At 44.0% G+C, this 25,689-nt stretch overlaps 1 protein-coding gene across 3 annotated transcripts in view; it reads right to left on the bottom strand.

Moving 5' to 3' along the window:
* The window catches only part of ACSS3 (acyl-CoA synthetase short chain family member 3), a 127,005-nt gene that overhangs the window by 91,440 nt on the left and 9,876 nt on the right, over nt 1–25,689 (bottom strand). For 2 of the 3 annotated variants that reach the window (XM_006118478.5, XM_025182327.3), the window contains exons 2-3: nt 20,226–20,370; nt 7,270–7,458 (exon numbers count right to left, since the gene is read on the bottom strand). In XM_006118478.5, coding sequence (XP_006118540.3) covers nt 7,270–7,458; nt 20,226–20,370 — 334 coding nt within the window. The remainder of the gene's footprint in view (nt 1–7,269; nt 7,459–20,225; nt 20,371–25,689) is intronic. The other variant, XM_025182328.3, reaches the window with a different exon arrangement.

The following is a 25,689-nucleotide window of genomic DNA, read 5'->3' as shown; positions in this document are numbered from 1 at the left end:
AAATTTATAATGTGCAATCTCACAATCTGACCATGCTAGTTTATTAATTGTGCACATTTCCAGAACGCTCATTATGGAAGCAGAGGCCCCAACTCTATAGTTATAGGTTAGTTGAGTTTTGAACTTAGAACAGGAACTTAATAGCTTTCTTATATATGAATAATACTGGGCACCAACCCCAAATATGCTACTAAAGAAATTCATTCATTAGTTTGAATTTAAAAGTTTTTAAAAATATTTTTAAATGTCCTTTTTCTAAAAATAAGTTCAGCATATTTTTAACTGGAATAAACTCAACAACAGAATAAGTTAGAATCTTCAAACATTCCATAAAGTTCATCTTAATTGAAGTCATGTGGAGGCTACATTTAAACAAATTAGTTTGTAATTAATCTAAGATACTAATAATTATTGTCTCCTATTGTTATGTTTATAGATGAGTCAAAGCTAATTTTGCTCAAATTGCTTTTTAAGGGGTGCTACGTGACATCAGATTACTTTTCTGGTGTTGAGGTAGGAGAGATATGCAATAGTCTAGTGAAGGAGGAAGAATATGGCTAGGAAAGTGGGCTGTGTGTGTCTAGCACATGGGTGTGTCTAGACTACAGGGGTTTTTTGTTTTTTTTTAAAGTGGCCTTTTTTCGAAAAAACTTCTCCTGCGTCTAGACTGCTGCCGCGTTCTTTTGAAAGTAAATCAAAAGAACACGGCAGTTTTTTCAACTGCAGAAAATCTTGTTTTAGGAGGAATAATGCTTTTTTTCAAAAGTGCTCTTTCAAAGAAAGGCGCTATGTAATGCAAACTGTGCTTTTTCGAAAGAGAGCATCCAGACTGCCTGGGTGCTCTCTTTCGAAAAAGTGACTTGCTTTTTCGAAAGTATTGATTGTAGTCTAGATGCTCTTTTTCGAAAAAACAGTGCTACAGGAGTGGTGATGCTAGTATAAAGAGGGCAACGTTCCACAACATCAATATAAGTCTCCTTTAAGAGCTCTCCTTGCAATCCTGTCCCAGTGAGAAGCGGAGCAAAAGTGCTGTTCACACAGACACATGGATCTCCCCAGTCCAGACCCATTTCCCTAATATGTATAGTTTCTTCCTTCTCTAGCCCTCTCCATGCATTCCTGATCTCCCTCCTCTACACCAACACTTCCACAACCCATGGATCTCCTACATGCCTAAAGAACCCTTTTCACTCTGAAATCTCCATTCACTACTTTCAGCATAGGCCACACACACCCCTGTTCTTCAATTTGCTTCTGGACTTACTCAGATAATCAAGATTTTTAAAACTGAGTATGGTCAATTTTCAGAAGAGGCACTCACCTACTGATCCATCCAGTCATTCACTCTGAGCTTCTAGCAGTTAGAGCAGGGGTGGGCAATAATGTTTTGCAGAGTGCCACTTCAGAAATTTTTGAAGTGGCCCTGGGCCGCACCAGAAGGGGAGGGGCCTCAAATGGAAGGGGCAGGGCCAGGATGCTTCTGGGCATCTCCACCCACAGCCCCTTTGCCCCCCCCCCCCCAAATCATACCTAAGCCGCTGGCGTCCAATCAGGGCCTAGGGGCTGGAGAACATGCTAAGCCTCCTCCCACCCTGCCAGGAGTGCGTGGCACTTCTAAGTGCCATGCGCTTCTCACAGGGCAGGGGTAGGACGGAGAAAACTTTGTGCACTCCCCTCATGCTCAGGCCCATCACGGCTTGGGGGCGGGGGAGTACATGAAGTCTCCTCCCACCCTGCCAGGAGCATGTGGTGCTTCAAAGAGCCGCATGCTCCTGGCAGGGTGGAGGAAACTTGGTGCACTCTCCCCTTCACACTCAGATTCTAACTAGCCTGGGGGCAGGGGAGCGGCAGGGCTTCCATGGGCTAGATTAACCCGCTTGATGGGCCTTTTGCCCAACCCTAAGTTAGAGGCTAGGGACACACAGCGCATAGGGGTTGCATTGCTGACCATTTTGGCTAATAGCCATTGATGAATCTATCATACATGAACTTACCTAATACTTTTTTGATTCTCATTGTAGCTTTGGCCTTCACAATATCCACTGAAAACAAGTTCCACACTTCAATTGTGCGTTATGTGAAAAAGCACTTCCTTTTGTTCCTTTTAAGTAACACTGTGAATAATTGAGTCTGCAACTCCTTCCCCTACCTGCTCTTCCCCATAAGTGTCCAGGCACTCCCTTATCCTGTAATAGTCCCTGTGAGTAGATAGGCCCAAGAATGCATCACCATCTAGAGAGACATCCCAGGCCACAGAATCCCATCCACTTCACCTGCCAGACAGAGCCTCTTCCTGCCCCTGAGCCAGTAACATGCACTCTAATTGCCCTATGACTTAGTTGAGCTGAGCTGATTGTGCAAGGAGGAGAGAGTGCAGCTGTTAGGTCTGGCAACAGGCAGGAGAATAGTCTACCCTAGTGTTTAGAAAAAGTCTCAGGCCTAGTGGTGAGGCATGAGGACTAGGGATGTAAAATCCCATTTAATTGGTTAACTGGTTAAATATAATGGTTAACCAATTAAAGGGGGAGCCAGCAGGGGGAACCCACTCTAGTCTGGCTGGGCTTGGAATGGCCCCCTCACACAACACAGCAGGTCTGGATTGCCCCACACACATCCCCACCACGGACAGGTGCTACTCTAGCCAGGGAGAAGTGTCCCTGCTTGTGGCACACCCGAGCCAGGCCCACCACCGGCAGGGGGTGATCTGACTGGGACAGAACACCCCACATCTGCAGCAGGCCCTGTGGAGCTAAAGCAGCCCCCTTCCTGTGGTGGAATAGGAGCTGCTGTAGCCCCACCAGTTAATCGGAACTGGCAAGCCTCACCCATTAAGGATTAACCATTCATATTCCTAATGAGGACCAGTATTAGACCCTGGGACTATGGCAGAGGCAGAAGCTGGAGCCAAGGGTCAAATTCAAGGTCAGCAACGGGAAGAAGCAGGAGAGCAGGCAAAGAGGTTCAAGGTAGTGGCAGGATGGATGCAAAGCTGAGTGCAAGGCAGGAAGATAATATAGAAGTGGTCATGAGCACTGAGCAGCCAGCAAATTGATACTGCTGCTGCTGACCTGAAAACTGGCCTACTGGCCTCTCCAGGCAATCAGAGAATGTGGCCAGACAGGTAGCCTGCTGCAGCCCAGCTGTACTGATGAGGTTGCCTAGAAACTAACTCTGCTGCAGGTGCTGATTGCTGACATTCAGCGAATGGTATCTCTCTACTGGCACCCAGCTCCTGTATCACACAGCTGTGACAGGAAAGATGATGGTTCTGGAATAAGGGTTTTCTTCAAGCACTATTTTTGGTCTGTTCTTTCTGATGTCTATCAGCAATCAATTTTTGGAGGAAGCTACTCTGTGACACAGTGAAAATCCCACAAGTATGCTTGCAGTTTTCTTTTTAAATATTAAAATAAAGTTGCCTATAAAAATAGTGTGCTTAAATCTAACATCAGAAAAAAGAATGTTATTTCAGAATAGTAAAGTATATCCTATTCTCCACTTCAAGTGAGATGAGGTTACAACAAATGCCTATATTCCCATTCCGTATCACTTCATCTCCATTTGCTTATGTCTACAGCAGTCAGTACCTGAGAAGACTAATAACCATCAATTGTAGGTCTATGCAATATTCCCAGAGCTATTTAAAATTCAAGACAAATTAAGGCAAACTGGTACAGTATCTGTACTTTTCTATATAAAATAGAAAGTTCTTGTTAGTACTTACATTTGGGGTCTTTTGACAAGATTTAAATTGTGACCTTTCTTCCAAAAGAACTACTCACAGCTTGAGCTCTGTTCCAGAGATTTAATTCTTTCTAGCATATCATATCGACAGTAAGTTTGGTACCACAGTTTTCGATAAACACAAATTATAGTACTAACTGAACTAACTGCTAAAGAATATCTTACTAACTTTCAGTTCAGCAGAGTGCCATGTATTAGATAATTATTTAAATGTATATGCTTTAAAATAGCTCTAATACAATTTGTAGTGAACTTAAAAAAAAGCTGGAGAGCTGCATATTGAACTCCTTATCCCCAGTCCCCGAAGCAATGAGTCAAGTGAAGCATGTACATTTTCATTTTATTTTCCAAAAAACAAAAACTGAATTAAGGACCCAAGCAACGCCGGGTAAATCTTCTAGTTAGCTAATATCTGTAAAGTACTGTGAAAATAAAAAAAATGCTAATTCTGTGTAACTATATAAACTGACCTTAAAGTTTTGCATTACTACTTAGCTCTTTTCGCCACCTGCCAATCAGTATACCAGCTGAGGCTTAAATTAATTCCTTTAGCCTGCTTAAAAGGTAGAAATGGAATTTCAAGAAATTGCATGTACTGTTGCGTGGACAATTGCATGGACAAGAAATTGTGATTTCCCCCTCTCTCTTCCACTTGTAATTCCAACAAAAGGAATAGCCATAATTTAAAATATTGTGACCAATACTATTTCTAATAGAAATTGCTAGATTTTAATTATAGCCGTGGTGGGCAACTTGCAGCCCAATGGGGTTCTATGTGTGGCCAGCAAGACATTTTATTTACTGTTGCCTATGCATAGGGTTGCCAGATTCCACTGGTTTTGTTCACATATTTTTTCCTACCAGTATTACTGAAGTGACACACACATTAAGCAATGGCATGTGAAGATCTGGATGAGGGGATGGATTGCACCCTCAGCAAGTTTGCGGATGACACTAAGCTGGGGGGAGAGGTAGATACGTTTAAGGGCAGAGATAGGGTACAGAATGACTTAGACAAATTGGAGGATTGGGCCACAAGAAATCTGATGAGGTTCAACAAGGACAAATGTAGAGTCCTGCACTTGGGATGGAAGAATCCCAAGCATAGTTACAAGCTGGGGACCAACCGGTTAAGTAGTAGTTCTGCAGAAAAGGACCTGGGGTGACAGTGGATGAGAAGCTAGATATGAGTCAACAGTGTGCCCTTGTAGCCAAGAAGGCTAATGGCATATTAGGTTGCATTAAGAGGAGCATTGCCAGCAGATCCAGAGATGTCATAATTCCCCTTTATTCGGCTTTGGTAAGGCCGCATCTGGAGTATTGTGTCCAGTTCTGGGCCCCCCACTACAAAAAGGATGTGGACACATTGGAGAGGGTCCAGCGGAGGGCAACCAAAATGATTAGGGGGCTGGAGCACATGACTTATGAGGAGAGGCTGAGGGACTTGGGTATGTTTAGTCTGCAGAAGCGAAGAGTGAGGGGGGATTTGAGAGCAGCCTTCAACTTCCTAAAGGGAGGTTCCAAAGAGGATGGAGAGAGGCTGTTCTCAGTAGTGACAGATGGCAGAACAAGGAGCAATGGTCTCAAGTTGTGGTGGGAGAGGTTGGATATTAGGAAAAACTATTTCACTAGGAGGGTGGTGAAGCACTGGAATGGGTTACCTAGGGAAGTAGTGGAGTCTCCATCCCTAGAGGTGTTTAAGTCTCAGCTTGACAAAGCCCTGGCCGGGTTGATTTAGTTGGAATTGGTCCTGCCTACAGCAGGGGGCTGGACTTGATGACCTTCTGAGGTCTCTTCCAGTTCTATGATTCTATGAAGTGAGGTGCGTACTGACTGCACACCGCACTGACTGTGAGACCCACTTACTCCTTATCCATGCAATCAAAGCACTGCTACAGATCAATTGGCAAACCCCAGAAATTCTAGGTACTCCAGCATAGTTATAAAAACTATCTATCGTAGGAGTCTGTCTTGGTTAGAATAATCTTGTGGCCCACTGAGATGAAGAAGGTCTACTCATGCAGCACACTCACTGGGCTAGGTTGCCTATTGCTGACTTATGAATTAAGTATTAGGCTTATCTGACACTAAATACTGTGTAACAAGGGTGGAGAACCTATAGCCCACAGGCAGATTTGGCACCCAGCTTGCTTTGATCTGGCCCAAAAGGCTTAGGGCTCCCACTCCTACAGTGGCATAAGACAATGTAGTCACTGTGAGGGCAGGAGAAAGCCCCAAGCCTCATGGGCTTGATCAAAGCAAGCTGGAGGCCACATTGAGCCCATGGGCTCTACCTGGCAAGGGGAGGAAGTGGCTCCGCACAGATCTGCATACTGCAGGAAAGGGATCCCTGCAAGTATTGCCCCTTGTTACTAGCCTTGAATCACAGCCAATCAGAGCAACGGGAGGGGGTACCTACAGGTAGCACTTCCCTGCAGCATGCAGTGGTACCCCAATTCTTTACCCCCATCTGCACCCTCCCTTATGCCCAAACCCTGCATCCCCCAGCCTGCTCCCTCACCCTCTCCCTTCCAGAGCCCATCCTGCTCCTGCACCCTCCTTCCTGCCCAGACCCCCACTCCTGAATCCTCCCTCCTGCCCAGACTCCTCACCCCCAGCCCACTCTTGCACTCTCCATCTCAGACCCCCCAGCCAGCTCTTGCACCCTCCTTTCCATCCAGAACCCGTACCTTATGCCCAGCCTGTTCCCTAGCAACCTCTCCCACATACAGAACCCCTCATTTTTGGCCCCACCCATGAGCCTACAGGGGCCCCAGAAAATCCACTAGTCCCTGGGACCCCAGAAGAGTTAATACAGCCCTAGGGGTAAGCCCTAAGCCTCAGTGCCTCCCCCCGCCATGGGGCTGAAGTTTGAGGGGACTGAAGAGAGTGTCTTTTTTTTCCTGCTTCTTAGTTGGGAGCCACATCTGTGAGGATTTTTTTTCTCCTTCTCATCTGGGGGTCAGGTCAGTGAGGATGGGGAGGGAGGGGTTGTTTTTTTGCTTCTTCCTTATGTGTGGTCACTGGCTGATTTTCCCGTGGGTCTGTGGCCCTCAACCCAAAAAAGGTTCCCTGCCTGTGCTTTATAATCACATTGTGTACCTGAACATAATCTGCAGCTGAATAGTTCACAACTAATATGGACCGATGCAAAACAAGCAAAAGGGGGAAGTACAACATTCGTAGCATCTTTGACAATCAAGGAAAGTGTGAGGTAAAAGCAGGTTTCAAGCAGAGATTTTGGAGCAATGAATAGTTGCCATATAGGAGGATGTTTGTTCTAAGCAAAGACAGCAGCATGATAAAAGGTCATCCTTTGAAAGGTCAAAAAGTTAAAATGCAGTATCTACTATAAAAATATAGTACTCTGCATAAGGATCTGACCACATGCTATGATCTGTCAACAAAACAGAACTGTTTGCCATATAAGGGAAATATAACAATCACTGGGGAAAAATTAAAGTATCAGCAATCAATTATTTTCTATAACTTACAATGGGCTTTGTTTTTCGTAATGTTTGTTACCTTTGCATGATCAATGCGGCTAGAAAGCTCTTTAGAAGCAAATCCACCAAAAATGAGGCTATGTATGGCTCCTATTCTTGCACATGCCAGCATAGTGTACATTGTCTGTGGAATCATGGGCATGTAGATAACCACACAATCTCCCTTCTTCACACCATATTTCACCATAACATCTGCTAATTTGGAGACCTGTATAGGAATAATTTTCAAATTTATAATGAAGAGATGTATAAAGCAAGCACCTCAATAAACAGATTAATTGCTTTTCCAGTTTAGGTAGCATCTCATAAAAAGAAACACAGTCAATATCTAGACAATAATTGGACAACATATTTGACCATTTTATCATTGATCTCACCATGAGTTATTGGTACAGTTTACTTAAAAATAATGCTGCTTTCTATTTAAGCCACAGGAATGCTACATAATCTGCATCTGAATAGTTCACAACATAATATGGAATGATGCAAAACAACCAAAAGGGGAAAGTACAATGTTCGCAGTTTGCAGAACCTTTGACAATCAATGAATTTAATCCAGATTAGAAGAAACAGAGAATGCAGTATTTTCTTCTGTAAAGATGAAAAAATTAATCAAAATATATTGCTATCAGTGATTTTACAAAGTAGAGCAAAAATGAAAAAAAAACGAGAAAAGATTACAAATACTCAAGTCATTTAATTCTAATTATCTACTCATATTGCTGTTACAATTATCTAAAACAATTCTCCGCAAGATGTGCAAAATAAGGTATTTGCAAGCCAGGTTTATTATATTAAACTAAATGGATATGGAAAAAAAAGCCAGGAAAGTACCAGAATTATTCATAATACAACTTTCATTAAAACATAAACTGGGGCAAGCACCTCAATAAACAGTCAAAAGAGAAGATTATATCAAATATTTCCCAAATTTTCTGTATTTTATAACACCCAAAATTTTATGTAAGAGTTCTTCCACATTGAGTCTGCCCCAAAGTTTTTGGAACCATTCAATTTCAGAGATCACATTTTCTACAATCCTCCAAATTATTTTGACATATACAAGTTGACCTCTCTTCCAGGTCTCTGTGGTCCAGCAACATCCATGGTCCGGCAGGACTACAGACATTGCTAGACCAGAGAGCCCTGGCCACAGAGGCTAAAAGTGGCTGGGAGTGGAGTGAGTCTGGTCAGCAACAGCCTGCAGGACTGATGACTTGGGGTTTGAGAGCCTCAGGAGAGACTGCCATCCCACACAGATGGGGGTTGGGGAACCCCTGAAGCAGCTGCTGCCTTGCGTGGGGCCAAGTGGCTGGGGCAGGGAACCCTAGAAGCAGCTGCGGCTGCTGCTCCGCACAGGGCTGAGAAATCCCAGGAGAAGAGCCCCACAAACAGGCTGGGGGCAGCAGAACGAGGCAGGTGGGCTGGTGGAAGTCATGCCTCCAGGTTCTCCTGGGGCAGCTGCCAGAAGGGAAGCCCTGGAAGAGTCTGGACACCTGTTTACACAATTATTTTTATAAATAACCCACTAAGAGCTAGGTATTCATATTCTCAGCTACAAGGATAACTGAGGACAAAAATACGAAGAAAACTTTCATTATCATGTATCAGATGCATTAGCAGACTTCCTCATTAATATAATATACTAACCAGAAACCTTTATCTTGGTTTATTGGTGGAGGACTGGGGGCGGAGAGGGAATTGGTTAACTGTAGTGGTTAATCTTGAAAGAAATGTCTCCATTCTAGACGTAACTAACTTCACAACATGTAGATACCATCTACATGTTTTGTAAGTCTATAAAATGCTACCAGACCATTTGTTGTTTTTTAAGTTTATCCATAACATTAGTGCACTGTTAAAATATGAGGCACTATTAAAGTGCAGTGCAGTTATTGGCACTGATGAATGTATGACAACTAGTAAGAACATAAGAATGGCCACATTAGCTCATACCAAAGGTCCATCTATCCCAGTGTTTCTCAAAGTGGTCCACGAAACCACTTTGAGAAACCTATTAACTGGCCGCTCCAGTTTGTTTACTTACCCGCACCGTGGTTATGGAGTCTCACAGCTCCCATTGGCTCTGTTTCACTGTTTGCAGCCAAGGGGAACCATGGGAAGCATCATGGGCCGGGATACCGCTTCCCACGGCTCCCCTTAGCTGCAAACAGCAAAACAGAGCTAATGGGAGCCGTGAGGCTCTGTGGCCACAGCACCCAGTAAGTAAACAAACCAGAACAATCAGTTAATAGGTTTCTCAAAGTGGTTTCACGGACCACTTTGAGAAACACTGATCTAGTCAGGTACCTTGCCTTCCAATTAGAGCCAGATGCTTCAGACATAATAAACAGAATGGGGCAATTATCCAGTCCCAGCTTATAGCAGTCAGAGGTTTGGAGACACCCACAGCATGAGATTAAATCCCTAACCACCTTAGCAAACAGCCATTGGAGCTATACTCCATGAACTTATCTAATTCTTTTTTGAACCCAGTTATACTTGTGGCCTTTACAACATCCCTAGTGACATGTTCCACATGCTGTGTACTGTGTCAAGTACTTCCTTTCTGTTTTTTTAAACTTGCTGGTTAATAATTTAATTGACTGATCCTTAGTTCTTGTGCTATGCAAAGGCATTAATATCCCTACCCTATTCACTGTCTCTACAGTATTCATGCTTTTATAGGGTATCACACTCCCACCCCTTTAGCCAACTCTTTTCAAAATTGAACGGTTCCAGACTTTTTTTAATCTCTTCTCATGAAAGGTGTTCTATACCCAATCATTTTATTGTCCTTCTCAGTATCTTTTCCAATTTTAATTTTTTGAGATAGGGAGACCAGAGCTCCCTGTAGTATTCAAGGTGTGGATATACCATAGATTTATAGCATTATAATATTTTCTGTCTTATTATCTATTCCTTTCCTAGTGGTTCTTGATACTGTTAGTGCTTTTGACCATTTTCAGAGAACTACCCCTGATGACTCCAAGATCTTTTTCTCGAGTGGCCACAATTTAGACCCCATCATTTTCTATGCATAGTTGTGATTATGTTTTCCACTGCGCATTATTTTACATTTACCAACTCCAATTTATTTTGCTACTCAAATAATCTGTCATTCACAGAAGATTTTAGGTGGAATTGTCGGAAAAAAACAATTATATGTGGAGTTGTCTACGTTGTCAATACATTCCATTATAAGAACACATTTTGAGATGCTTACAACTCTCCCAAACTATCAGACAGAGATACAACCATGAAGGAGTTTTATGAAGATGAATTCTTGTCATCAATGCCTGTGAAGCACTTGTTCTATGGGAATATAAAGCAGCCCAAGAGGCAATTAATGATATTTAATTAATAATGCTCTATTCAACGAGAGGGTTAGAAGGTGTGTCATATTTAAATATGGTGCCACACACTGAATGAGGAGGATAAAAAGAAATATGAACTAATTATCCATTCAGTAAGCACGATGAATCCTGACTTAGAGGGTCTATGCATAATAAGGTCTGTGATCTTGTCATTAAAGACTATCATAACGCACACACACAAGGATGTACTGACGGTCTTAACGCTGGCATTTCCTACTTTTGGGGCACTCAACTTTTCAACCTGAGAAGTTTTTCAGAATAGGTTTTTATATGTAAAAAGATACAATGTATTTTGTTCTGGACCTTTAATAAAGCATTGTAAAGTACAAACCTATGAGGAGGGGTAGGGGGCATGTTGTAGCTGGAATCCCACCATATTTTCCAAATGTACACATTTATGTCTGATCTGCACCCAAAGGAGAGATGATATTTGCACTGAAGGCTCACTCTAGTTGCCCAGACACCCAAATCTTGCTTTAGAATACACATTACAGCCTCATACAAAATCTGGGGACCTACTGCCTCTCTATGATTCAGAGTGATCCACAGCTTGGAAAAGATAGGAACTTACCCTCCTATCTATGGAAGAGGTGAAACAGTGGTGAAATACTGAGTTTTTGGGGGGGGGGCATTGTGTTAGTTGCACTTTTCTCAGGAGGCTAAGAAGGAATTTTTTCTCTAATTGTCAGATTGGCCAAGGCAAAATGGGATTTATATACCCTCCTCGTAGTGGGATCTGTGGGGCTCAGTGGGGAGAACATGAAACTGGAAACAGGCTGCGATGTTGCAAACCGTGGAAAATATCCTGAGCAGTACTCTGTAGGGATGGTACACAGTGATCAGATAAAAAGGATTGGTAAAGGATTTAAAGGCAGGATTCTTTAAAAGTGCAGAAACATACCTGAGGGGGATTTGGAACTACTATGACTGGTATGTCAGGAAGCCAACCCCCTCCTGAACCTTCATTTGAACTTCAAGATGATGAAGTTCCATCAGTAGGTTGCCTGAAAGACAGGATGGCTAAGGAGGAAGGCTCATGGGAGCCACAGGGTATATACTGAAATAATCATGGAATTACCCACACTGGTACTCCCAACATTTAAAATTAAGTTGGGATCTAATTATACCACATCCAATCTCTCCTGCCCTTCTACAGGCTGAGCAAGATTGCGAAATTCAGATAATGTCCTAAAGATTAGGAAATAAATCTGGAACAGAGACTGCATGCTTTATATTTCTTCATGGCATCATTCTATTTTTATACCAAGCTGTACCACTAGGTATGAAGTCAGTTTCTAGTTGTACTTTAGCTCTCCCTTATTTTTTTCCTTGCTTCTCCCTAACAATACCTTAATGCTGGGCAGATATTTAACTTTGCTTCTAACATTCATGAGGTAAAACTTCTTGTTTTCATTTTCTTCTAATCTCTCCTCCATTTCTATTCCTCTCAGAGAATGTTGAACCAAAAAACAATCTCAGTATAAAATTATTCAACTGTTTAATCCATTAATATTTCCATATTGAGGCACTTATCAAATCTTTTCATGTGATACATAAACCTTTAGTCCATGGTGCAGATCTCTCTCACCTGCCCCTGTGAGTTGACACCTTGGTGGTGGGTGTAAGGCAGAAGGGGGCAATGCCTTCCCACACTGTCTAGCTAGCCCTACCCACATTCCACCCCCCAAAGTCCCTCAATTCAGCTCTGCTCTCCCAGTCTCCTGAGGCTGCCTAGGCTTCAATCTTGTGCTTCAAGACCTCCCTGTGCATTGGGGCCAGAGAGGCTGGCATCCACCGTCCAGGAGGGCTGGAGCCATGCACCATCTTCTCTCCCTGTGCTTGGGAGGGGACAGGGAAGGCCACAGGCCACAGGTCTGTGCTCTGCAGAGATTTGTCAGACTGAAGCTGTAGGCCGCCCCACTCCAGAAACATAAGAACGGCCGTACTGGGTCAGACCAAAGGTCCATGTAGCCCAGTATCCTGTCTGCCAACAGTGGCCAACACCAGATGCCCCAGAGAGGGTGGACCGAAGACAATGATCAAGCGATTTGTCTCCTGCCATCCCTCTCCAGCCTCTGACAAACAGAGGCCAAGGACACCATTTTATCCCCTGGCTAATAGCCTTTTATGGACCTAACCTCCATAAAATTGTCTAGCTTCTCTTTAAACTCTATTATAGTCCTAGCCTTCACAGGAAGGAGGGGGTGCAGCCAGAGCCACAAATGTTCGGTGTGTGGGATACTCCTACGATGGGAGGACACTTGGCTCCTATGAGAGGAGGGGGTATCTTACCTCCCCCAGCCCTAGTTTCACCCACCACCCATGATGCTATCCTATTTCACCTTGTTTTGTAGTTGAAACTCAGTGCTGGTGCTGCTTTTACTCCTCTTTTCCTTTTGCACAGATTGTACCTCTCTAGTCCAGAACCCTTGGGATCTGACTAGTACTGGATCAGAGAATTTGCCAAACAACAGGAGGTCAATATTGTCTATCAGCATTACCAACATTTCTACTGCTTACTGGGCTCTTAGACATTTAGAGGTAAAATAAAGCTAAATAACAGCACAGAACACTGAGCTAGGACTGGTGGCTGTCAACAAACTTTGTGGGAATGCAGGAAACTTGTTTGCTTATAAGTGTTGCCATTTGACTGACTAAAATCCTACCAGTCCAGAGAGTGCCTAACTAGAGACATTCAACCTGTACTACTAGTATAATTTTAAAAAATCCACTAGCAGATCTTCCCCTGGTTTGAGACTGCTTTAACAGCATTCTTAGACCTTGACTGCTGGTTTATCAGACTTAAAACAGAGATCCCTCCTCCTCCCCCCTATTATGACATTATTACTTTCTCCTCTGCCTCTGCCATTCTCCTAAGGAATGTAGTGATTAGCAAAAAAAAAAAAAAAAAAAAACCTGAACTCGTTTTCTTCATTCACTGATAGAAATATCTATGGCCAAGAGGTCTGTTTTCACAACTTTAAGAATCTGGTGAAAGTACATTGTGATAACGTAAATCTCCTTGTCATTGCAAATATCATTACTGTCATCCACACTGAAGTGATTGGGCTTGTTTTAGAATGTTTCATAACTTATTCAGAATGATAGTTGGAAAGAGCTTTTGTTATTGCATTGGTTTTTGTTTACCCACAAGAGAATTGTTTTGCAATGTTTTCATCCAGAGAACTGGCTTGACTTTTTTTTAAAAGGATCTGCATATGCAGCTGGCAATCCATGATCTGCAATGGGTTAGCATAAAGTACTTCAGCATTTATAGTCTTTGGACTGTGATAGGAGAAAATAACTGTTAAATAGAATAAAACTCCAGTCAAGTTCTGTGTACTAGAACATTATTTATGGTGGAAGTGCTGAAAGCCATTTATCTGAGAGTAAATCTTGTGTATAGTGGAAACCACTTCAGACTAAAGGATGTGGCAGCACCCTCGGCAACCTTAGTTCCAGTACTTAAGTCTCTGTACTGTCTGCCTTGTATTTCCCATATTGCTTTAACAGCATCTTTCACTGTAAGATGTGCAGTTGCAAAATCAGAGGAAGATCTGCTATTATATTTTATTATTTAACGGTAGCACAAAGTGAAAAGAGGCATACGAGCAATAACAGCATTGGTGTGGTGCAGATGAGAGTCAACTAATAAAATAAGGTGGAACAAGGTAGCATGGTCTTCACCAAACAGTAGCAAGTAGTAGTAACCAGTGAGAACCCCTCAAAACTTAGTTTGAAAGTAATAAAACAGAACAACCTGGCAAAGTTCAGCATATATCTACATACAACATGGGGAACTGCAACTTTACTTTCTGTTTCTTAGAACATGGGCTAGGGATGATTTTCGGGGGGAGGACGGGGTGGTTTCTGAAACAATAATTCAAGAGTTGCCTGCTTCTGGGAAGTATTAATTGCTTAAAAAAATGTGGATATATTAAACATTGACAGTGATGAAATCCTGATGGTCTTCCAAGATATGACTCAAAGAAATCAACTAATTTTCTGTTTCCATTGAAATTTTAGCTTTATTACTGCTTATGAAGACTTAGACAATGCTACACCTGAAGTTCTGTGCTGGAGTTAAAAATTTGTTCTGCAACTGTCCAAAAATTACTGGAAAAAATTACCACTAAGACAACATTCTTCAGGTATTGGGACTGCTATGTCCACCTAAAAACTAGAGGCTGAAGATACAGTTTTTAATCTACTAACATGCTTTCCATCTGCAACAAAATCAGAGAGTGGAAAAACAATTATGTGCGTGTGGAAATAGTATCAAGTAGATTCTAAACTGCCTGGTTTCCAGAGGGGATAACAAAACTGGATGAGTAGGGGAAGTGGAGACAAGTCCTGGATCATAACAAAATGGGGAACACAAGAAAAGTGCTATTGATTGCTACGCTTCTCAATCTCCCTTGTGATCAGGCTTGCGTGTAGCATTCTTTTTCCCCCTAATGCAGAAGAACAAAACCATTTTCCAGTCTAGAATGTGCAGCAGTATTATCTACTTAACTTGTAACAAAAACAAATGTTCCGGCCTGCTATGATTTGAAACCTTCCCAACAGCTACTGGAAACTGCTGAATGTGCAACACTCCAGAAGAGGTCGTCATCCCAATAACTCTCATTGTATTCTTAAACTGGCATGCATAGCAACATGGTTGATATTAAAAAGGTAGGATTTTTTGAAGTGTTTGGTAAAGCATTTTCAGATGCAGCAATGTAGTTTTTGTAAAGAGCTCGGACCTATTAGAAATAAGGCCCAAATAAGCACTAAAGACACTTATGAACCAACGTCAATATATATCTACATTGGTCTGTTTGAAAAAAAAAAAAATAGCGACTCATGATTTATGTACACCAAATCTCTTGATTTTAAGATGGTGGGATTAGCAATACTACATAATGGAGTGGTGGTCAACCTTCAGCACATCAGAGTAAGCCACTGGCAGGCCAGGAGACAGTTCATTTACACTGAATATCTGCAGGCACAGACCCTCACAGTTCCGATTGACCATATACGGCAAACCACAGCCTCTCAGAGCTGCGTAGGGCCATGCCCACAGATGCTCAGCATAAATGAGCTATCTTGAGTCCTGCCAATGGCTTACCTTGTTGCCTTACTTGCATTGCCCACCACTGGCATAACTGGTCAAAACTGGGAAAGAATAAGTTTATTAAAATATCTGTTTTTAAAATAACAGTAAAGTATAATGTAAGACTCAATGTGCAAAAACTGAATATTTCAGGGAAATTGGGGATTTATATATAAACTCCCAACTCTACAGCTTCAAAAGGCTTAGCAATAGACTTTAAATATGTTTATAAACTGTGGTGTATATAGAAATCTGGCACCCTTTCCTTCAAATGATAGAAGACCAAGAAAATGTGTAAATTAGAACATATGTGTAAGTTGGATAGAATTCAAAGACCATATTTAGGCAGGACTCCACTGTTGGCATTTCTATGACTTACTGCCTTCAGCGTGAGTTTGGTTACATACTCATGCTGGTTTAACCAATGCCCCCTGTTGACTTGGCTTGATTGGAGAGGATGTTTAAGTAAATATGTGCAGCTCTCATTCAACACAATATTATTTATTACTATTATTCTCACCCCAAACCTGCACAGAATACACTGTTACAAACCTAGGAAACTGAATATCAATTTCAGGTTCAATAAAGTAAAGAGTTGCATTTTACATTATTTTTCAAAAGTAAATTACTGAAAAAGGGACACCCTGGACAAGATTTGCAAGGATATTGCATCATCAAGACAGCTATTTTAAAACAAGGCATACTTTATCAATAAATGTTGAAGTACATGAATAGCTGTGGCACTGCACTATAGTGTGTTAGTTAACCTTTAAATCCTTTGTGGGTCAAAAAAATCGTGAAAGTCAATCAATAAAAATGAAAGGCTTCTATAGATGTCATTGTAGAGTTAGAGCCATGGTCACCAACCCGCCAATTGCAATCGACTGGTCTATCCTGGGGGCTCAACCAGTCAATCGCGAGGCTTTCAGGGGCCACGCCTTGCTGTTCCACACCCGCAAGATGAACCCCACGCTGACGCTACTGCTACCTCTAGGGACAATGGAGATAGTGCAGGCTTCCTGCAGGAGAGTTCTGCAGCTGTGCGCCAGGTTCCGGAAGTACATGGGCTGTTCTTCTCTCCTCCCCAAACAGCTGGAATGGTACCTAAAACACTGGTCCATCGCGCGCTGGGGACTTCCTTCCCCTGCTGCCTTCCTGCGCGCAGGGGAGGAAGAAGGGGAGTGGGAGTCCGGGACTGTGCCAGCTCCAACTGCTCAGGCAGCACACAGCTGCTGTGGGGAGCGAAGGAGCAAAGCATGTGCTTCCCAAACAGTTGGAGCTGGTGCAGTCCAGGATTCCCACTCCCTTCCCACCCCCTGCACAGGAAGGCAGCAGGGGAAGAAAGTCCCCGGTGTATGACGGATTGGCATTTCAGGTACCATGACGCTATTTGAGGGATGGGAGAGCAGCCCGCGCACTGCCTGGGCCTTGGTTCACAGCTGCAGGATCCCCAGGTACCAGTCCCTATCCCCTCCCCCTGCCCAGACTGCCATGAGTACCCTGTCCCAGCACCCACCAGCACCCTGTCCCCTCCCCCAACACCCATTGGCACCCTGTCCCCTGCCTTGGCACTCTACCCCAGCACCCTGTTCCCTACCCCAGCACCCACCGGCATCCTGTGCCCTGCCCCCACTATCACAGTTGGGGCCACATTAATGAGGCTTGAGGGGTTGTGTTTTTGTATCTCACTTGTGTGGCCTCTACTGACTTTTCTGTGGGTCAGTGACCCCTGACTCAAAATAGGTACTCCAACCCTCTCATAAATAAAAACAACACTGAAACCTTTTATGTTTGACATATTTTATTTAAAAATGAAGCCTGGCAACAAGCCCCCAATTGGGGCCAAGCTCTCCACTGGCCACAGCATCATAACACTCATATACCTCCCACCCCGACTCCAAATCTGAGCCTATCATACACTGGAACCCCCTGTCCTGAGCCTCTCACATCCCCAAACTCCCACACCCCCACATCCTCAGTCTTCTGCCACAACACTCCTGCACCATCCACACACTGCAAATCTGTGTCCTGAGCCCATCATACTCACAACCTCCCTGCCCTTAGCCCCTCACATACCTCAACCCAACCCAAACTCCTGCACCCTCACAGCCACGAACCTGTGGCTTGCTCAGTACCTCAACCCTCCACTTGAGCCCAACACTCCCCAGCCTGGAGCCCCCTCCTCCATGAGCCAGCATCCCTTTTTCCACATCATCCTGCATCCAAATTCTCTCCCAGAGCTTGCACCTCTCACTCTTTCCCACACCCAAATCTCTCATTCTCACCCCAGAACCTGCACCTCCTGTCCCAACTCAGTGAGGGTACGGCTAGACTACAGGAGTTTTTCCAGCAAACACGCTCTTTTGGCAGCCCCTGTATTCCTTGTTCCACGAAGAATAAGGGGGCTTCCAAAAGAAGGGGGTTTTCCGACATTTGGCCCAGTCTAGAGATAAAGGTGTTAGTACGTACACACACACACACACACACACACACACACACACACACACACACCCTTCACTCTACACTCTCTAAGGGTATGTCTACACTACCATCCTAGTTCGAACTAGGGTGGTAATGTAGTCAACCGGAGTTGCAAATGAAGCCCGGGATTTGAATTTTCCGGGCTTCATTTGCACGTTGTCGGGCGCCGCCATTTTTAAATATCCGCTAGTTCGGACTCCGTGCCCCGCGGCTACACGCGGCACGAACTAGGTAGTTCATGGAACCTAGTTCGAACAAGGGTGGTAGTGTAGACATACCCTAAGTGCTTCACGCCTACTGCATGTCCCTGATATAGTTATTAGAGGGGTAGCCGTGTTAGTCTGAATCTGCAAAAGCGGCAAGGAGTCCTGTGGCACCTTATAGACTAACTGAAGCATAGGAGCCCACAAACAACCCGCCAACCTGAAGTATATTCTCACCAGCAACTACACACCGCACCATAATAACTCAAACTCAGGAACCAATCCTTGCAACAAACCTCGGTGCCAACTCTGCTTACATATATACACCAGCAACACCATCACAGGACCTAACCAGATCAGCCATACTGTCACTGGTACATTCTCCTGCACATCTACTAACGTAATATATGCCATCATGTGTCAACAATGCCCCACTGCTATATACATCGGCCAAACTGGACAGTCCCTACATAAAAGAATCAATGGACACAAATCTGATATTAGGAATGGCAACATACAAAAACCTGTAGAGGAACACTTCTATTTTCCTAGACACACAATTGCAGATCTAAAGGTAGCCATCCTGCAACAAAAAAACTTCAGGACCAGACTTCAAAGAGAAACTGCTGAGCTACAGTTCATCTTCAAGTTTGACACAATCAACTCTGGATGGCTTGCTAACTACAAAAGCAGCTTCTGCTCTCTTGGAATTCACACCTCCAGATCAGCTACTAGAAGTGGGCCTCATCCTCCTTGATTGGATCCACCTTGTCACCTCCAGCCTGATTCTGGCCTGCATATTTATACCTGCCTCTAGAAATTTCCACTACATGCATCTGACGAAGTGGGTCTTTGCCCATGAAAGCTTATGCTCCTACACTTCAGTTAGTCTATAAGGTGCCACAGGACTCCTCGTCGCTTTTCCTGATATAGTTGTTTCACATCTTTTGGGTAGAGTGCTGGGAAACGGATTTATTAACCAAGTCTTAACAGCCAGCCCAATGCCCAGAGGGATTAGGCAATTGGAAAGCAGATTCCAGTTCTCAGAAGTAGGTGCCTGATAAATCTATGCCTGGAGACTTTGATATTCAGGGAATGGCTGGATACCATTCCATAGCAACAGAAACTTGCATTCCCCTTACAGCAGTCCAAGTGAGTGACCAGGAGGGGGTCCTCACTAGGATCTGGGACACATACTAATAGAATTTGAAACACAAATATTTTCTGCATATGTACAGTTCTCCTGAACCATATACATCTCGGAGAGTGAACATCAGTTTTCATTTCCATTGTCAACTGATTTGGTAGGTACACATGAGAAACTTCACTTCCACAATGATTAAAAATGAGTGGAAGAGGCACATATTTCAGAAGTTCTGTCCTTGTAACATTTAAATTTTAATTGTGATGTTTTGTTGCTGTATTGTGCATTTGATCAATGTGTATGCTTTCCTTTTTATAAGCTTTTTACTATCACTACTGGTAGACTAGTTTTGTTGATAAGTTACATGAAAGTTAGATTATGCACTTTGTTTTTCAATACAGAGGCAGTTGAGGGGGAAAAAGGGGCTTAAGACTTTGAAAAAAACTGAAACGGTAGCTATTTTGCCTAAATAACCAGTGTAAAAGAGAGGCGAAAGAAACAACGGGTACAATTAGTGAGGTTTATAAATCAGATTGTAACAACTAAAAAAATAAAATGCAGTTTGAAAGAGAAGGTTATTTCTAATCCACATATTTTTGTAATATCTATATACCTTGAAATGTGACATTTTCTATCTGCTTCTAGAACACAGGATTCTATCATCAACCATACCTGTTCAAGAACTTCTTTGTAAGTTATAGCCTGTTTAGTGTTTGTTACAGGACTATCATAGATAATAGCAATCTGGTCTGCATGTCCATTCTCAACATGACGATCTATAGCATTATAACAAATATTCAGCTCTCCATTCACAAACCTGAAAGAGAGAAAAAAAAGTACAATATTAGATAAAGATCTTTGCAAACTAACAAGACTGATTTCTGGGAAGGAGAGAGAACAGTCAGCTAGACAACTGATGAAACTTTGTCTTCAAATCAGAAGGCCCCCACTGTTAGATTACTTATATTACTAAATTATGTTGGTATCAGTGTTCCCTCTAAACTGGACATCAGCACAACTTCCACACCCTGAGCAATATAGTTATAACAAACCAACCCTCGGCTAGATATCTTATATTAATAGGAAGCTTTCTCCCACTAAAATGCCTTCTGTCACTCATACTTCTCCTGTTGATGTAGGTAGCATCTTCACCAAGCATTAGTGCTGCAGCTGTGCCACTCTCTAGAGGGTACGTCTAGACTACAGGCTTTTGTTGACAGAAGTTTTGTCAACAGATACTGTTGACAAAGCTTCTGTCGACAAAGAGCACCTAGACTACATCCAGTTCTGTTGACAAAGTGGCTTGCTTTGTCAACATGACAGCGTAGACACAAAGGACAGTGTAGATGCAAAAATGCCTTCTGTCAACAGAACTGTCAACAAAAGGCGTTATTCCTCATAGAATGAGGTTTACAGCCGTCGACAAAACTGCTGAGTTGTGTCAACGTTATGTCGACAGAACTCAGCAGCAGTGTAGGCACAGGTATAGTTTTGTCGACAAAAGTCCACTTTTGTTTACAAAACCCTGTAGTCTAGACACATCCTCTATGTAGATAAGCACCAATTCAAAATGAATTTGCTAAAAAAAAATTGGTAAATTAGCCGATTAGCTGGGTAATAAAATACTTTGACTATATAAAGATTAGGAATCTGCAGGGAATCACGTCCCTTCAATAGCCAGATATTTACAGAGAACTGTCACTTTTAATTAAAAACTGTTTCACAAACTTGGGATTTTTTTTTTTTTTTGCAATTTTACATACAAAAGATTTAAATGTTGTATAAAGCTGAAATACTAAACTGTACAAAAGTGGTATAAACTTCAAAGAAGAACTTTGATGTTCAATCCTATTCCCCTGCCTTCCATTGATGATCTCCCCAGCCAGTCTCCTCTTTGTCTGACTTGGCTTGTATATACCTCTCCCCCTCTGTGCATATTCCCCAGAACAGTCTGAAAGAACAGCTGAAGGAAAGCATGTATAAACCCTATGATTCAACGAGGATGATCTAAATCAGGGCTGGACAAAATACGATCCACAGGCTGGATCCTGCCCACAGGAGCCTCAGTCAGCTCCCTGCCTGCCCCGCTCATACTCGGCACTCAGGAAAGCTAGCTGCAAGGCCATGTGCTTCTATGAAGGCCCGTGGGAAGGAGACAGAGGCTTCTCACACTGCTCCTGCCTCCAGTAACTCTCATTGGCTGGTTTCCAGCCAATAGCAGCTGCCTGTTTGCAAGACAGGAAGCATGTGAAGTGCCCCGCCACCCTCATCCCCCCGGCTCACAGTGTTTGCAGCAGCAAACATGACCCCTATAGCTGCTATCAGCAGTACAGGGGTATGGAAGGCAGGGACCCAGGTTAAGGAACCTGCTAGGAGCACCCAAGTAACGTCTCCCAGCCAGAGCCTGCCTCTGGCTCCCCAGCCCCTCTCCAGCCTTCTGCACCCCTACTCCATGTAATCCAAACCTTCAGAACCCCCTGCTCCAGCCCCCATACACCTTCCCAAACACTGCATCACCTCCTACACCCTCCTTAGATCACAACCCCCTCCCAGACTCTGCACCCCCCAGTCCGCTATCGCTGGTCACAGCCCAAATCCCTGCTCCCCTCCTGTATTCCTACCCCAGGATATACTCTCTTCCCAGACCCTGCAATTTCTCCTGTACCCCAGTTCACAATCCCCTCCTTCATCCAAACTCCCTCCCAGATCCCACACCCCAATCCCTTACCCCCAAGCTCCCTTCTGTACCCAACCTCCATCCCAGACCCTGCACCTACTTCAGTAATATAATTGAAGACTGTGGCCCTTGACCACTTACCAAATTCTTGGTGTGGCCCCCCATCAAAACTTATTGCCCATCCCTGCTCTACATTGTACTTTGCACTGGAGTCTGGGTTGTGTCCAGAATTAGGCCTAGTATCAGCAAGGAAAGAAAATATAAGGATTTTTCTGTCTCAATACAGAGAGTGATTTAAATAAGATTTGCACATACGTAGCATCTTTCATCACAGGATCATAACTATTAAATCTAATTCAGGTTGGTAATGCCCTGGAGGCTTTTCCCTTCCCTAACTGAAACGAGTTTGATTTTAATTTGGTTCCTTGTGCATTCCACAGAAAATCAGCATCAAAGCTGGCGCTCTAGACCAGTCTAGAAAGTGTGCAGCAAAAACTCTGAGAAAATACATTAACTGGCTGCACCAGTTTATGTACTAGCGCTACGGAGCCTTGCAGCTCCCATTGGCTCCATTTCGTCCTTTGCAGCCAAGGGGAGTCACGGGAAGCAGCGTAGGCCGGGCCACCAGTTAAGAGAGACACCCAGCAGCACCTGCATTGAAGGATGAAGAGGATTATCAGCATCACGCACACACTACGGCTATGTCTACACTGCACCCCTTTTCCGGAAAAGGGATGCAGATTGGACACTTTGCAATTGCAAATCCACGGGGGATTTAAATATCCCCCGCGGCATTTGCATTTACATGGCTGCCGCTTTTTTCCGGCTTGGGGATAAGCCGGAGAAAAGTGCCAGTCTAGACACGATTCTCCGGAAAATAAGCCCTGGGTGCCTCCATCAGTGCCACTACCAAGTCTTCAGGAAAGAAAGGTCACGGTAATTAGGGGTTTCTTATTTTAATTACAAAGCCAAAGGGGTTGATTTAGTGGGTCTGGGCTTCAAGCCCTGTTCGTTGCTGATGCTGTCACCTTGTTTGTCATATCTGTGTGGGGTTATTTTCCCCATTTCTCCCTCTTTTGTAATCAATCCCTAAACAACATCTTACCTTGTTTGCCTCCTCTTTCTTTATTGCACCTGAACTGGAGAGGAAGGAGGAGAATAGATCTGCTTCAACACATAATTAAGTCACAGGTGATAGACCCTGATATGAGGGAGGGGCAATCCTATACTTCTGGCAATGGCACTAAGCAGCATTTTTAACCATGTTTGCTACCTTGAGATAACAGAGAGGAAAGATGTCCAAGGTTGAACTTGATTGTATAGCCATGCAGATGACATTTAGTACCCATTTCTCCATTATTAATAGGGATATTAAAATGCATTTAATTAGGAGATCGGAATTTTTCACTGAAAATTCCACTGGTTACATGGTTGGCCCTGGTATCAGAAGCAGCAGCATAGGAGGTTGGGAGGAAAGAAGGTTGCTCCATGGGAGCTAGTACTCAGAGGAGTACTAGCCAGTACCAGCTAGTACGCTGGTATGTGTGGAGGCAGCCGTGTGAGGGGAGCTTCGTGTAACCATAAAACATAACCCATGAACCTTGGCCATCGGTTAACAGTGTAAATTGTTACACATTCAAATTCCAAATTATTAGTGCCTCTAAGAGAAGACAGTTACAAGACAACCTCCCCAAAGAGGGTAGGCTCTTTGCACGGCTGCAGGCAAGGTGGTTGATGGCTCTCTAGGGTTCTTCAGAAATCTCTCATCTGTGAAGGGGGTGTCTGGGGAGGAAGAATGTTGTGAGGACAGGCTCAGAGGACAAGATCTTTGATTTTTTTCATGGTCCAGAAGGTCTCTGAAGGAAAAATAGGGAGGTTCCATAACACTGTGGCTACGTCTACATTGCGAATTCTTGCGCAAGATATGCAAATGAGGCACTGTGATGAATATCTACACTGCTCCTTGTGCAAAAATGGCGGCTCATTAGGTATGCAAATGAGTCATGGCAATAGACAATGCCGCACCTCATTTGCATATCTTCTTGCGCAAGAACGCGCAATGTAGACGTAGTCTCTGTGGGCGGCAGGCAATAGAATTTACACTTCAACACAGGTGCGTAGATACCCAAGGAATGATGAGTAGCTCTCAAATCACTGACAGTGCAGAAAGAGTTGTCCATTTCTGGTTGAAAAGATGGGATTCAACAAGAGGGAGGTCTTTCTCCCTGGAAAAACCAGAGGAAAGGAGCCACAATCCATCCTCATGGCCATTCAGTACAAGGAGTAGAATCCTGCATGCTTACAAAAATGTCTGTGTATTTGCCGGGCTTTAACAGCAGCTTCACAGGTCATCACCATGCACCAGTGATGCAGGGCTGTGCTAAACCCCCAAACTCCAACTGCTCCCCACTTCTCCTCAGAGACCTCCTGCCCCACTGCCCACTCTGTCCCCATAGTACCTCATTCTCCACATCAGAGAGAGAGAGAGAGAATACAATCCTGGACCTTGTGTGCTACACTGCTCTCCCAGTGGGGGACTCGGGCACCCTATGCAGCTGTAGCAGCTCTAACACATGCAGACCCAGCTGGGACAAACAGTGGTGGCCTAAGGTGCGTGCCTGCACAGCCGTGCACAAAAAGTTCTGGGCCTGCCCACCTCATCTGCAGAGTCGCACAGCAGCACTCGCCACTCACTTTCCTGCTGGAAGGTGAGCGGTGGGTTCCGGCTCGGCAGAACGACGCATGGCCCAGCTGCCCCATGTGCTGTAGCTAGCCCAGGTGAAGCAGTCCCTGCTGGGGCAGCCTCCCCATGGTCCCTGTTCTGTGGCAGCCACATGGCCCGGTCCATGGGGCCGCATGGTAGAGTGAGGCTGCTAGGGGAGCTGGACCACTCGAGGGGCAAGCCGTGTGGTGGAGCAAGGCTGTTCCAGGCCCAGGGCTGCTGGGGCGAGCCGTGTGTTGGGCGGCGGCCCTGACCAGGACCAGAGCCAGAGTTGTGTGTTAGGCAGTGGTGGCCCCAACCAGCTCGAAGTCCGGGGAAGATGCTCTGCCAGCTGTACCAGGGCAGGCTTCACTCCTGGAGCTGGGAAGGTACCAGCCTGGAGTGGGGTGAGGTGTGGTGTGCGGGGCAGCCTGCGGGTTGGGAGAGGCAGGCATTGACCTGCTGTGCCAGGGGCTCGCAGGGCATTTCCCTTCATAAATATTACTAATGTTAAATAAAAGAAATCCTATGTTCAAATTTAGATTACAGATCTGCTTGGTGCTCATTGTAAAAATGTAAGTCTTATTGAAAACAAACAGCAAAGTTTTAAAATCAGAATAGTATCAAGCCTGGTTATTACTTAAGACATCTAAACGCAATCTTTAAATTGCACAGCAAGAATGGCATTTCATTATACCATTCGAAAGTGCATTCCTTACGGGACATCGTTTCAAGGAGAAATGGAGAGAGTACCGTTT

Source organism: Pelodiscus sinensis, chromosome 1 (assembly GCF_052426305.1).
Source record: "Pelodiscus sinensis isolate ZL-2025 chromosome 1, ASM5242630v1, whole genome shotgun sequence".
NCBI lineage: Eukaryota > Metazoa > Chordata > Testudines > Trionychidae > Pelodiscus > Pelodiscus sinensis.
This window is presented reverse-complemented; position numbering and strand designations above follow the sequence as displayed.